This window comes from Salmo trutta, chromosome 3 (genome assembly GCF_901001165.1).
Source record: "Salmo trutta chromosome 3, fSalTru1.1, whole genome shotgun sequence".
Taxonomy (NCBI): domain Eukaryota; kingdom Metazoa; phylum Chordata; class Actinopteri; order Salmoniformes; family Salmonidae; genus Salmo; species Salmo trutta.
In genome coordinates this window covers 41518936-41534041 of record NC_042959.1, presented here as the reverse complement: position 1 = coordinate 41534041, position 15106 = coordinate 41518936, and the positions used below count along the sequence as shown (strand labels likewise).

General features: G+C 42.7%; 1 protein-coding gene across 6 annotated transcripts in view; it reads right to left on the bottom strand.

Moving 5' to 3' along the window:
• LOC115175193 (polycomb protein SCMH1) overlaps positions 1–14877 on the bottom strand; it is a 49701-nt gene extending 34824 nt beyond the window's left edge. For 2 of the 6 annotated variants that reach the window (XM_029734444.1, XM_029734468.1), the window contains exons 1-8: positions 14797–14877; positions 14194–14298; positions 13104–13348; positions 10319–10385; positions 9973–10053; positions 3674–3744; positions 2360–2594; positions 1751–1839 (exon numbers count right to left, since the gene is read on the bottom strand). In XM_029734444.1, the coding sequence (XP_029590304.1) occupies positions 1751–1839; positions 2360–2594; positions 3674–3744; positions 9973–10053; positions 10319–10343 (501 nt within the window). In that variant the 5' untranslated portion in view covers positions 10344–10385; positions 13104–13348; positions 14194–14298; positions 14797–14877. The remainder of the gene's footprint in view (positions 1–1750; positions 1840–2359; positions 2595–3673; positions 3745–9972; positions 10054–10318; positions 10386–13103; positions 13349–14193; positions 14299–14796) is intronic. The other 4 variants (XM_029734456.1, XM_029734453.1, XM_029734463.1 and 1 more) reach the window with 4 other exon arrangements.
• Between the last annotated feature and the right edge of the window lie 229 nt (positions 14878–15106).

The window sequence follows — 15106 nt, the reverse complement described above, 5'->3', positions numbered from 1 at the left end:
CAAAAGCCGCGGCTCTTGCAACGCAAGGGGAACAACCACTTCAGGTCTCAGAGCGAGTGACGTCACTGATTGAAACGCTATTAGCGCGCACCACCGCTAACTAACTAGCCATTTCACATCGGTTACACTAACATAATCTAATGTTTTGCTTTCGCTGTAAAGCCTTTTGGAAATCGGACAACGTGGTTCGATTCAGGAGAAGTGTATCTATAAAATGGTGTAAAATAGTCCTATGTTTGAGAACTTTGAATTATGACATTTTGTGGTTTTAAATTTGGCGCTCTGATTTCTCACTGGCTGTTGAATAGTGTGGGACGATTTCGTCCCACCTCCCCTAGAGAGGTTAAATTATGTATTCAACATAAACAACAAAAATACAATAATTTGTGTGTTAGTTTAAGCACACTGTGTTTGTCTATATTGTTGTGACTTAGATGAAGATCTGTTAAAATTTGAATTCCATAGGGTTCACATACTTTTTCTTGCCACTGTATTTTATATATATATATATATATATACACACATACATACATACACATATACAGTGGCAAGAAAAAGTATGTGAACCCTATGGAATTAAAATATATATATATAAAATCGCATATATATAAAATCGATATATATATATAAAATCGCAAGACCAGTTCTTAATGTCCATTACATGCAGGACATATTTCATGTAGTCATCATTATATCCTGTTTAATTCCGACAAAAATACAAAGGAAAAAGAAACAGATTCTAACGGCCGCTAATGCCAGCAAGTAAAATGTATCTTGGGCATCACACTACCCATAAAGGAATACACAAGTTTAACTTACAATCGACTCTGACACAGCCATGGCACGATGGCCAAGAATACATGTCACCGTGTGGGACTGTGTGTCAATTAACCTTGTCGGTGTGGGCGCCCTGATTCTAGTTTGTTAGCTAGGCAGGCTACTGCCTGGGAAGGTCTCCCGCTCAGAAGTATGAGATGGGGAGAGAGGCGGGGGTAGGTTGACCTCAGGTCTCCCCACTGGAAGCCCGAGGTAGGGGGAGCGGGGGAATCTATCAAATAGCGCACCTCTAACTTTGTACAGTAATAATGTAATTAGTCAAATCAGTCACACTACGAAATGCTACCAATTAAACCACAATTCATTCATTATACTGTGAATATATAGTTTCACAGACATATTGTTGCATTTTTTTCTGGTTTATGCGAAATCGTTAAGAATAATATAAAACCAGTCTGCACACCACCAAGGTGAACTGGTTAAGTCTTGACTCTTGGTTGACAGTGTTGGGGGATGGGTAATGTATTGATGCTCGAGTGCCAAATCAACACACATTTGTTTCCATTTGTCTTTGTTACTTCTTTTTGATATTTATGAGTCTTATTTTTGTATATATTTTTAGATTTATATAGTTTTAAAAGGTATGATTATTTATTTGTGTTGTTCCAAATGCTTGAATAAAAATTAGTTAGTGCCGAATGGTGATTTGTTTTGGTGGGGGGTTCGCCCTGGAAGCCATACAAGAAATATATAATATACCTCTCACTTAGAGAAGTGCTTCCATAAGCCAGTTATTGTGTTAATTCTACCGTTAACTTTAATCAGGTTATCTGCAGCCATAAATACAAATGGCCATCAATGGAAAGTTTAGCTACATAGGTGTATATGCTGGGAAAGGGAGTGTGTATATGTGTACAGGTATGCCTTATAAACAGGTCAATATGGAGAGCGTGTGCTGCTTTGTGACAGGTACCTTGTGAAAGATGCGTGCTGGGGCCATTTCGGCTCCATTGAGTGTTTTTAGAAGGAACATGGGCCAGGAGGATGCGTTCAGACGGAAGCCTGTGGGAGAAATACAGACTCAGTTTTTTTTTTAACCTTTTTAACTAGGCATGTCAGTTAAGAACAAATTCTTATTTACAATGACGGCCTACAACGGCCAAACCCGGACGACGCTGGGCCAATTGTGCGCCGCCCTATGGGACTCTCAATCACGGCCGTTTGTGATACAGCCTGAAAAATAAATACAGCCTAGAAACCAAATGGATGCAAATGGGCCAAAACAGGGAGGGACTTACATTAATTTGTCCAATAAGAAACTCTCGTTTATTTACAAAAATATTTTCCATTGCAAAACATTTTGCTACAGTGTGCACTAATAAATAGACCCCAGTATATATCAGTCTGGTGTAAACCTAACTGAGGAAGATAAGTAGCACTGTGTGATAGCAAACAATTTAAAGATCCAAGATTTTAAAAAATAGGGTGCATCATATCCATAATGGGTATGTAGTATCGAGTGTCTGACTGTGTGTGTGTGTATGTGAGACTGTGTGAAAATGTGTTTTTCTCTCCGCCTCACCCAATGGCGGCTGCAGCATGCCCGTGTTCTTCTCGCAGTTGCCGATAGGCTGGATTTCAGACGAGTCCACCAGGCGCCAGAAGTCGTTCTTATTGTCGGAGCCGTCAAGGCGCAGACGCAGACGCGATCCCGTCAGGCCCACCACTGTAGCAATACAGGTTGACGTTGTATTCCGAGGGTCCTGCGCCTCCAGCTTCATGCCCGCCTTGAACTCATTCACTGGAGGAGTTGCACCCTGGAGAGGTAGGGGAATGTCAGAGGCATGCAATGATACTGGACAGATTCAACATGCTGAGATAGGAAGACAGCATCAAGCAAGACTAAGTATCGAAGGTGAGTTGAACTCACGCTGTGGTGATGAGGTAGCCCTGCACGCAACTTGAAATCAGTGTCACCCCTCGACCCAAGAGGGAATTTCTTCTTAGCCTAATGGTTCCCTAAAAAAAATCCCGCCACTTAGCAAATTTCAGGTCTTGTGAGTGGAAATGTGAATGTTGTGAGCATTCTGTGCAACTTGCACACGTTTACTGTGAACACTGGCTGTACCCGCTTTAATTACAGTTTTAGTCAGTGGCCAAGCAGGCTATTAGGGCATAATATAGACCTATCAAAAAGGCCTACAAACAAAACCAATGGAGCAACATGGAAATAGCTATTGATTTCTTATATTATATATATCCTACAGTCATAGGACTTGACATTAACCTTTTAGCAACTTGTCCTTCAGACCAGGAGGACAGATTTTGTACCCGTCCAAAAGCTCAAGTCACCAAATAATGGTTTGTAGCCTAAACACCAAATAGGTGACTGAACATTGTGTTGCATGATGGAAGAAACCACTTTACAAAATAACATTAATTAATTATTATTACCATACAGAGAACCAGACAAAAACGCAGGCCACCCATTAGCTTCTTTGCATATTCAAGCCCGTCTCAAAATACAACACTGACCCACTTTTCAAAGAAGACTAGAAATATACAGGTTTTTTGCTCTTGTAGGATCACTCCCCCATTGCTGATAAATTAGCTATTTGTGGGTCAAGCAGCTTAGAGGGAACATTGGTTAAGATGTTGGTCTTCCTGAGCTACATATAGATGCTGCTCATTGTCACTGGTGAGACTTTGGCTGCCAGGGTTAACTTATATCTCATATTGCTTGTTGGTCATAATTCTTACAAACTCTGTAAATGCCCTGGTTTGGAATGGCTTAAAATAATTTCAGGAGCAGAAGTTTCACATAGGGTAGTAGCATGCCCTGACATGAGATTTTGGTGAGGAGGATATACTGTAGTCTGATTAGGGGGGGGCTTACCTGTCTGAAGCAGTGGGCAGGTGCAGCACTAGCACCTGTTTCCTTCAGGTATTTGTCCCAACTGAAGTGCCCTGTGGAACAGAAAAAGCACAATGGCTGCTTCATGTTGTCTACCGTTCTGTTTTTGTGTGAATGGGTGGGGTTTTGGGGTTCAGTGTTATGGTATGGGCTAGTGTTAAGGTGTCCCCATCCTTCCCAGCCGAAACCGTTTCGGAAGAGTTCGTGCATATATTATGACAACATTTTGGGACGTGTTTGTTCGTTTTGAACTTCAGTAAGGTTTTTTTGTTCGGGGGCACATTTTTTTCTTGAAGCAAGCCGAAGTCGGTAGCCAAAGTCTACACCCCTTCGTTGGTGAACAGTAGGGATTCTTCAGTAGTCTTTGCTGTCATTCAACGAGAGACGACTCATTTTCATGCACACTTTTTCATTGAGAAATACTGAACCAAATATCTTAGTTAGATGTAAAATTGCGTGACTAAGATCACCTCTGCAAAAACATTGAAATTAATTACAGATTTCTTGAGTTAACTTAGACTAATTCTGACTTTTTTTGAGGAAGTGTATACTGGCTACAGCGTCTCAAAATGGACAAACAGTACAAACAGCCGCTTTCTTCTCATTTTTCAAGCAAAGGTATTTTAAGGTAAAATGCTTAGCACACTTGTTCGGTTCGCCTAGCTGACTTCGGCTAGCCGCCAGCCCGAACTGAAGCATGCTGACGCCTTTAGAACAGTGTTATAACCAGGAGTTGGAACCGGTTCAGGGAACAGAACCGAAAACAATGACATTCAAGGAACAGAAACGGGTTAGAAAGTGATCCGTACTGTTCCGGAACAGAACCAATATTTCAAAACAATCTAAGTAAAGCCCTCACTCAGTCACTCAAAAACATATTCCAGTATCTGCTTGCAAGCTGAAAATCTTTGCCTGTGTGTGAGTAGCCTACCTGCCCCTCCGAAGCATAGGCTACTGTACTGACATTACAAGCGTGATTCAGATGATAGGGAGATAGATTTTTAATTAGCAAGAGAAGAACAGATTAACTTTTTCCAATGCTAGATAAGGATACTATAGGCCTAGTTATCACGTTTCGCGTTAGATTTATTAACTACAAAAAAGGTAAGACATGTTTTTAATTCTGGTGCCGCTTTGCGCACACAAGCTTGTTAACCATCTAGCTCAAGCTTTTTAGCTATATAGGTCAAAGGACATTCAAAGTTCCTCTATAGAAGCCGCTCCTCCTAAGTATAATTTTTTTTGATCCAAGATGGCGTAGCAGTTCAGACGTCCCCTATCCTCCTCTTGTCGTGTCCCGTGTATATATATATTTACATATTTTTCTTCACTTATCTTTTTACATTTTTTTCTTCTAAAAACTCAACCTCAAAGCACTCTCCTGCAACCCGCCTCACCAATTTAAAAAAATTAAGTATTATTTACCTCATCTGAATTCCACAACAGAAGCTAGCCAGAGGTTAGCCATTTTCACTGGCTAACGTTGGAGTTCAGCTAGCCACGGTTAGCTGTCCTCAGCTATCCATTAGCTCGAAAAGCTATCGCCAGTTTTTGTACAGCGCGACTCAGACCAGAGCATACCGGACCTATTCTCTCTCCTTTCCCCGATTTCTACCGCAGGCTCTGGACATTTACACCTGGATCTTGCAGCTAACTAGCTGCTACCTGAGTGACTATTGGCAACGTCGGTCACGGAATTAACACACATTATTACGGAGCTAGCCAGCTGAAGAGCTCCGTCAGCCACTCGTGGGCTTTTCCTGAGCTAGCCAGCTGAAGTGTCTCCTGGGCTACAATCACCTATCCTGACCCTTTTTACTGCCGATGCGGAGCCCCATCGGGTCTTCACGACTGGACCACCGACGTTATCTGCCCGAGGGAGTTATCCAACTGGCCCCTCCGTCGCCACGTAACCTGATCGCCCATCTGCGGCCGGCTAATCGTTAGCTGTCTTATCGGCTGCGATCTGAATAGGTCTATCGGACATTTTTCTTGGGCCACTATAACTAACTATTTTGCCAACTTGGACAGGTCCCCCCTTCCACACGGAAACCCACTAACCCACAGACGGAAACGCACGTGGCTAAAAACAGACCTCCCTCCATATCTTCCACCAGCTTGCTACCTATGGCCCGGCTAGCTGTCTGAATCTCACTGGACCCTTTGATCACTCGGCTAAGCATGCCTCTCCTTAATGTCAATATGCAATGTCCATTGCTGTTCTGGTTAGTGTTTATTGGCTTATTTCTCTGTAGAGCCTCTAGCCCTGCTCATTATACCTTATCCAACCTCTCAGTTCCTCCACCCACACATACTATGACATCTTCTGGTTTCAATGATGTTTCTAGAGACAATATCTCTCTCATCATCACTAAATGCCTAGGTTTACCTCCTCTGTACTCACATCCCACCATACCTTTGTCTGTACATTATACCTTGAAGCTATTTTATCACCCCCAGAAACCTGCTCCTTTTTCTCTCTATTGTGGACGTCACAGACAACCAATTCTTATAGCTTTTAGCTGTACCCTCATACTTATTCTTCTCTGCTCCTCTGGTGATGTAGCGGTGAATCCAGGCCCTGCAGTGCCTGGCTCCACTCCTACTCCCCAGGCGCTCTCTTTTGATGACTTCTGTAACCGTAATAACCTTGGTTTCATGCATGTTAACATTAGAAGCCTCCTCCCTAAGTTTGTTTTATTCACTGCTTTAGCACACTCTGCCAACCCGGATGTCCTAGCTGATTCTGAATCTTGGCTTAGGAAGTCCACCAAAAACTCTGAAATCTTTATCCCTAACTACAACGTTTTCAGACAAGATAGAACGACCAAAGGGGGCGGTGCTGCAATCTACTGCAGAGATAGCCTGCAGAGTTCTGTCCTGCTATCCAGGTCTGTACCCAAACAATTTGAACTTCTACTTTTAAAAATCCACCTCTCCAAAAACAAGTCTCTCACCGTTGCCGCCTGCTATAGACCCCCCTCGGCCCCTAGCTGTGCTCTGGACACCATATGTGAACTGACTGCCCCCCATCTATCTTCAGAGCTCGTGCTACTAGGTGACCTAAACTGGGACATGCTTAACACCCCAGCCATCCTACAATCCAAGCTTGATGCCCTCAATCTCACACAAATTATTAATGAACCCACCAGGTACAACCCCAAAGCCGCAAACACTGGCACCCTCATAGATATCATCCAAACCAACATGCCCTCAATATACACCACTGCTGTTTTCAACCAAGATCTCAGCGATCACTGCCTCATTGCCTGCACCCGTAATGGGTCAGCGGTCAAACGACCTCCACTCATCACTGTCAAACGCTCCCTGAAACATTTCAACGAGCAAGTCTTTCTAATCGACCTGGCCTTGTATCCTGGAAGGATATTGACCTCATCCCGTCAGTAGAGGATGCCTGGTTATTTTTTTTAAATGCCTTCCTCACCATCTTAAATAAGCATGCCCCTTTCAAGAAATTTAGAACCAGGAACAGATATAGCCCTTGGTTCTCCCCAGACCTGACTGCCCTTAACCAACACAAAAATATCCTGTGGCGTTCTGCATTAGCATCGAACTGCCCCCGCGATATGCAACTTTTCAGGGAAGTTAGAAACCAATACTCACAGGCAGTTAGAAACGCCAAGGCTAGCTTTTTCAAACAGAAATTTGCTTCCTGCAACTCAAACTCTAAAAAGTTCTGGGACATTGTAAAGTCCATGGAGAATAAGAACACCTCCTCCCAACTGCCCACTGCACTGAGGATAGGAAACTCTGTCACCACCGATACGCCCACTATAATTGAGAATTTCAATAAGCACTTTTGTACGGCTGGCCATGCTTTCCACCTAACTACCCCTACTGCATTCAACAGCACTGCACCCCCCACAGCTACTCGCCCAAGCCTCCCGCATTTCTCCTTCTCCCAAATCCATTCAGCTGATGTTCTGAAAAAGCTGCAAAATCTGGACCCCTACAAATCAGCTGTGCTTGACAATCTGGACCCTTTCTTTCTAAAATTATCTGCCGAAATTATTGCAACCCCTATTACTAGCCTGTTCAACCTCTCGTGTCGTATGAGATACCATTAGATTGGAAAGTAGCTGCTGTCATCCCCCTCTTCAAAGGAGGTGACACTCTTGACCCAAATTGCTACAGACCTATATCCATCCTACCCTGCCTTTCTAAGGTCTTCGAAAGCCAAGTCAACAAACAGATTACCGACCATTTCGAATCCCACCGCACACTCTCCGCTATGCAATCTGGTTTCAGAGCTGGTCATGGGTGCACCTCAGCCACGCTCAAGGTCCTAAACGACATCGTAACCGCCATCGATAAGAAACAATACTGTGCTGCCGTATTCATTGACCTGGCCAAAGCTTTTGACTCTGTTAATCACCACATCCTCATCGGCAGACTCAGTAGCCTTGGTTTCTCAAACGATTGCGTCGCCTGGTTCACCAACTACTTCTCTGACAGAGTTCAGTGTGTCAAATCGGAGGGCCTGCTGTCCGGACCTCTGGCAGTCTCTATGGGGGTACCACAGGGTTCAATTCTTGGGCCAACTCTTTTCTCTGTATACATCAATGATGTTGCTCTTGCTGCTGGTAAATCTCTGATCCACCTCTACGCAGACGACACCATTCTGTATACTTCTGGCCCTTCTTTGGACACTGTGTTAACAACCCTCCAGACGAGCTTCAATGCCATTCAACTCTCCTTCCGTGGTCTCCAACTGCTCCTAAACACAAGTAAAACTAAATGCATGCTCTTCAACCGATCGCTGCCTGCACCTGCCCGCCTGTCCAGCATCACTTCTCTGGACGGTTCTAACTTAGAATTTGTGGACAACTACAAATACCTAGGTGTCTGGTTAGATTGTAAACTCTCCTTCCAGACTCACATCAATCATCTCCAATCCAAAGTTAAATCTAGAATTGGCTTCCTATTTCGCAACAAAGCATCCTCCACTCATGCTGCCAAACATACCCTCGTAAAACTGACCATCCTACCAATCCTCGACTTCGGCGATGTCATTTACAAAATAGCCTCCAATACCCTACTCAACAAGCTGGATGCAGTCTATCACAGTGCCATCCATTTTGTCACCAAAGCCCCATATACTACCCACCACTGCGACCTGTACGCTCTCGTTGGCTGGCCTTCGCTTCATAATCGTCGCCAAACACATTGGCTCCAGGTCATCTACAAGACCCTGCTAGGTAAAGTCCCCCCTTATCTCCGCTCACTGGTCACCATAGCAGCACCCACCTGTAGCACGCGCTCCAGCAGGTATATCTCTCTGGTTACCCCTAAAGCCAACTCCTCCTTTGGTCGTCTCTCCTTCCAGTTCTCTGCTGCCAATGACTGGAACGAACTACAAAAATCTCTGAAACTGGAAACACTTATCTCCCTCACTAGCTTTAAGCACCAGCTATCAGAGCAGCTCCCAGATCACTGCACCTGTACATAGCCCATCTATAATTTAGCCCAAACTACTACCTCTTCCCCTACTGTATTTATTTATTTTATTTATTTTGCTCCTTTGCAGCATATTATTTATATTTTAACTTTGAACTTTCTTCAAAGTACAAATCTACCATTCCAGTGTTTTACTTGCTATACTTTATTTACTTTGCCACCATGGCCTTTTTTGCCTTTACCTCCCTTATCTCACATCATTTGCTCAAATTGTATATAGTCTTATTTTTTTTCTACTGCATCATTGATTGTATGTTGTTTTACTCCATGTGTAACTCTGTGTTTTTGTATGTTGTCGAAGTGCTTTGCTTTATCTTGGCCAGGTCGCAATTGTAAATGAGAACTTGTTCTCAACTTGCTTACCTGGTTAAATAAAGGTGAAATAAATAAATAAAAAATAATTCTGGGGACCCAGATAATGCATGTCATAAGATGCCCAGCGCTTCAAGCCTCCTCCTCAACCCTCTCTTGCTCTCTCCCCACCCCGCAAAATTTCAGTCGCATTAATTTAATGAGCTAAATGTAAAAAAAATAAAAAGATTTAACAGGTTAAAAAAGGAACAGAAAATAACAATATAAAGCAGTATTTTTTGGGGATTCGAACCAGTTCAGAACTTTATTTTGCTGGTCGGAACAGTGGAATGAAAACGAAAAAAATGGTGGTGCTGTTCAGAACGAAACAATTGGAAAATAATTTTGGTTCCAACCCCTGGTTATAACTGAATATGAATGTGTTTGATTCAGAATGTTGTTTTCATTCAGCAGTGATTCATCTGAGAAAGTTGGTGTGTGTGGTAATGTACCTCCTTGGTACTGCGATGGGACCCGGGAGGGACGACCACTTCGGGCATGCTTGATCCGCCTGCCATCTTTCCACTCAATAGCTAGAGGAGAGAGCAGGGCACAACATTTCAGAGACACACTTAACCTCAAAGGCTAGCCGACACCATTCAATGAAACTATCTATTCATAACTAGAAAAAACAGTCAATGAGATGTGCAAGGCCAAAGTATCACATCAGCATCTGAGACGTCTATACACACATTAAAGTAGGCTTAATAGAGGACCCTTCTTGAGCAGCATCCTTTGAAGATGTAGATTATGCTTTTCAAATGGACAATTGCATTCCATTTCTTAACATGACATTACCTTTTTGTGGCACTGGCTTCTTCATGCTCCAGTAATACTGACTAAGTTCAAGACACAATAGTCCACTCTAAAGGGAAACGAGAGGGGAAAAAACATTGAAGCAAACACAAACCATTTGATACTTCCCTCTTCATGTTAGGTGTGATTTGGACCTTTCTTGTACATTATTGTGTTCAAGAAGCCAGTCTGGTGTAGCCTATACTAGTGCTAGCCTGGTTAGCCTTTTAAGGGTGATTCCAGCATTATGGACATTACATTTGCACGCAAAAATATAAATTTAATTTCTAACAGAATGGACAAACAAAATAGAAATGAAAGTTTTGATGTGTATGTCTATAGTACCCCTTAGGGGAAGTGTATAACCCCGAAATAACTGACTTCTAAATATTGGCATGTTGGAGAAATGAAGCAAAAATTACAGTTATGGATGTTATAGTCTATGGTGTCCAATAAAAGGTTAATCTTTTGACCAATGGGTATGTTACTTGTGTATACTCCCCTAAGAAAGCCAATGGTCCAAACCACGTCTCTATCATAATCCATTAAAAGGTTGTTGGAGTTTTTACTCCTGTAGGATGACCAAGATTAGGGTAACTAAATCAACAAATGGCCAGAGAAGAAATGTGCTAAAAAAATCTTGAAAATAGCATCGCGTCAGCTAGGGTGGATGCTGTGTGAGAACTAAGGCAAACTGACAGGCTCACTGTTGAACTTATCTTTCTTCTCAAATCCGGAGGACATAAAACAATATGTAAGATAGATATTGATTTTGAGAAATGACATGTATACTGAACAAAAATATAAATGCAACATGTAACGTGTTGAAATAAAAGATGAGCTGAAATAAAAGATCCCAGAAATTACCCATACGCACAAAAAGCTTTTCTCTCAAATTCTGTCCACAAGTTTTACTTCCCTGTTAGTGAGCAATTCTACTTTGCTAAAGTAATCCATCCACCTGACAGGGGTGGCATATCAAGAAGCTGATTAAACAGTATGATCATTACACAGGTGCACCTTGTGCTGGGGGCAATAGAAGGCCATTCCAAAATGTGCAGTTTTGTCACACAACACAATGCCACAGATGTCTCAAGTTGAGGGAGTGTGCAATTGGAATGCTGACTGCAGGAATGTCCACCAGAGCTGTTGCCAGAGAATTTAATGTTAATTTCTCTACCATAAGCTGCCTCCAAACTTGTTTTAGAGAATTTGGCAGTACGTCCAACTGGCCTCACAAATCACAGACCACGTGTAACCACGCTAGCCCACGACTTCTTCACCTGTGGAATCGTCTGAAACTAGCCACCTGGACAGCTGGTGAAAGAAAGAATTTCTGCACAAACTGTCAGAAACCGTCTCAGGGAAGCTCGTCTGCATGCTTGTTGTCCTCACCAGGGTCTTGACCTGACTGCAGTTCGGCGTCGTAACCGACCTCAGAAGGCAAATGCTCACCTCCGATGGCCACTGGCACAACAGAGAAGTGTGCTCTTTATGGATGAATCCCAGATTCAACTGTACCGAGCAGATGGCAGACAAGCGTGTATGGCGTTGTGTGGGCAAGCGGTTTGCAGATGTCAATGTTGTGAACAGAGTGCCACAAGGTGGTGGTGGTGGGGTAATGGGGTAAATGGTTGCAACATGCAACCATTTCAAAGATTTTACTGAGTTACAGTAAAGCAAATCAGTCAATTTAAATAAATTCATTGGGCCCCAATTATGAATTTCACATAACGGGGAATACAGATATGCATCCGTTGGTCACAGATACTTAAAAAAAAAAGAAGTAGTGGCGTGGGTCAGAACCTGTCAGTATCTGGTGTGCAGCGCGACACATCGCCTTCACATAGAGTTGATAAAGCTGTTGATTGTGGCCTGTGCAATGTTGTCCCACTCCTCTTCAATGGCTGTGCAAAGTTTCTGGATATTGGCGGGGAACTGGAACACACTGTCATACACGTTCCAGAGCATCCCAAACATGCTCAATGGATGACATGTCCTGTGAGTATGCAGGCCATGGAAGAACTGGGACATTTTCAGCTTCCAGGGATTGTGTACAGATCCTTGCAACCTGGGGCCAGGCATTATGCTGAAACATGAGAGGATGGTGACGGATGAATGGCACAACGATGGCCCTCACAATCTCATCAGTGTCTCTGTGTATTCAAATTGCCATTGATAAAATGCAATTGTGTTTGTTGTCCGTAGCTTATGTCTGCCCATACCATAACCCCACCACTACCATGGGGCACTCTGTTCACAACGTTGACATCAGCAAACCGCTCACCCACACGACACAATACATGTGGCCTGTGGTTGAGGCCGGTTGGACGTACTGCAAGCTTCTTGATATGCCACACCTGTCAGGTGGATGGATGGATTATCTTGGCAAAGGACAAATTCTGACTAACAGGGATATTAACAAATTTGTCCATAACATTTTAGAGAAATAAGCTTTTTGTGCATATGGACCATTTCTGGGATCTTTTATTTCAGCTCATGCATGTAATAAACGTATTTTTTTTTTGCAGTGGCGGCCACGATTTAGCAGCAGTTTTGACTCGCTGCTGAATGCATATAAGGGAAACACTGACAGTATAAAACTCTGGATACCTTCCAACCTTAGGCCATGCCCCCCCCTTTTGAAAAGCCATGAAATACAATTGACTGAAATATCTTTGTCACTTGGCCTCCTGTAATGGTCAAAATTCATACAATTTCTTACTTATACGTTTCAAAAAACATGAACTCCAACATATAGACCGTGTTTCATTTGGAAATGACTAACTTCATTTGTGGATGCTCAGGTTGACTTCCCCACAGATTCGCGCTTAACGCTCTCCCCTTCTGTCGGCCAGGCAGGGGGTTGGCGTTGGAGGCAGATGACAGGGTACAACAAAGAGGTGGCCCCAGCTGTCAGCAGACCTCAGTCACCCACCCAAACACACTCAGGGATCACTGTTGACACAGCAGCTCTGGGAGAATCAGAAAACTCACCCCTGTTGGGGTATTGACAAAACAAGAGGACCCAGACTGGAAAAACAGAATGGGTAACATTATAGCCAATATAGGGTATTCATTTCAAGTGGTCACCATCTGTTTTGGATCTTAAAAATAATCTAAAGTCAGTGTTTTTTATGACACAGTACACCTTGAATGAATTTTATTTTATTTAACTAACAGTTAAGAACAAAATCTTATTTACAACGGTGACCAGGCAGGGGATGTCTGGCTGGCTTTCCTTGACTTGAGAGGCTTTGGCCCCTAACCCTGAGCCTAGGTTAACTACCAGTTGGCTACGACACACAGGTCATTAGGTCAGACAAACAAACAAGTGGCTGAAATTATATTGGTCCTCAAAGTAGACTAGATTTGTTTAGCATCAAAACACAGCAGTCATAGCTACTCACAAATCCTCTGTTTATAAAATGCATGCAGCCAGGACATTGAAATTAATAGCAGATAAAGGCAAATTGACTAATTAATGCATATTTACCAAGTAGCCACACTAAACACATCAACCATTTCAAGATATATGCAGCCTTTCAGTTTTCTCCTTAATTGGTTTAGAATAACAGATTGCTGACTATTCATACACACCAGCAGCACTGCATCAGTAAGTGTATCAAGCTAGCAAAGTAGCTAGCTACATCATTTCAGCAGGCAATCAAATAGACTTCTAAATTAAGCATAAACTCGGTTACTGTAAGTGTGCATGCTAGCTACCATTAGCTAAGTTTACATTGGACTGACAAGTGGTCATAAATAACGGTTTAAAAGATGCAATACTAGGCTATAACGGTTTCAAATATGTAATACTAGGCTATAGAAATGGAGAATGAGACAAAAAACAATAATCATAATATGCAATTAAAAACCTTAAAAGATCATAAGTCTTCAAACGTGTATTCAGTTGGTTCTCTCAATAGAAGTGCGCCTTTTTCATTGCGTCAAGGGGATGTCGACCAGCTCCTTCCTTTTTCCTTCCCAGAAAAAAAATAGCGTCATTAACTACTAGGTAGGACAGACCAGCTCGCTTCTACTACCACTATTATTGATAATGACCCACGTCAATGCTGTATTATCTATAAGGAAAATTGGCTACCATCATTTGTCCGTTTAATATGACTAAAATACCGATTTTTAAATTAGCCTAGCTAGGATAAGATAAATGGTTCCATTCAAAACACAAAGCCAACACATGGGACTCCCCAGTGGCAAAAGCCAAGCAAATCATCACGGTAGCAAGAAATTCAGCCAGCAAATATATGTATTTAAGAGTGAGGATAAGAGGTACCTACCTCCAAGCTAATAACATGGGCATGCTCGAACAACAGATAGCTAGCTCCGTCAACACAGCATGCTAACGGGAATACTTTATGTTAGCTATCTGTCGTTGGCCTGCATCAATAAATACCAGCTAAAACATGTGTTTGTTAAAAAGAGGATAGCGTGTAAACAATATATTAGAGTCTGTTTACCTTGCTTTGAAATGTTTGTGGATTGAGCTAGTGGCTGTCCGCCATGTTTTTTCTTCTTTCAATTTGTATCGGCGGTTGGCATCCAACGTTATGGTGCATTACCGCCACCTACTGTACTGGAGTGTGGGCCAGCGATAGGGAGAAACTAAATCCTACCTGCCAGCCCCGTTGCTCTTAAAATAGATAACACACTTTCCAGTTGGATGCTTCCCTATCACATTTAAGGACTTATTCAACTGGCTGTGTCCCACCCTTAATCTTGTAAAAATAGCCTCCTCTCTTCTGTCCCCTCCCGACTTTCCTCTGTACT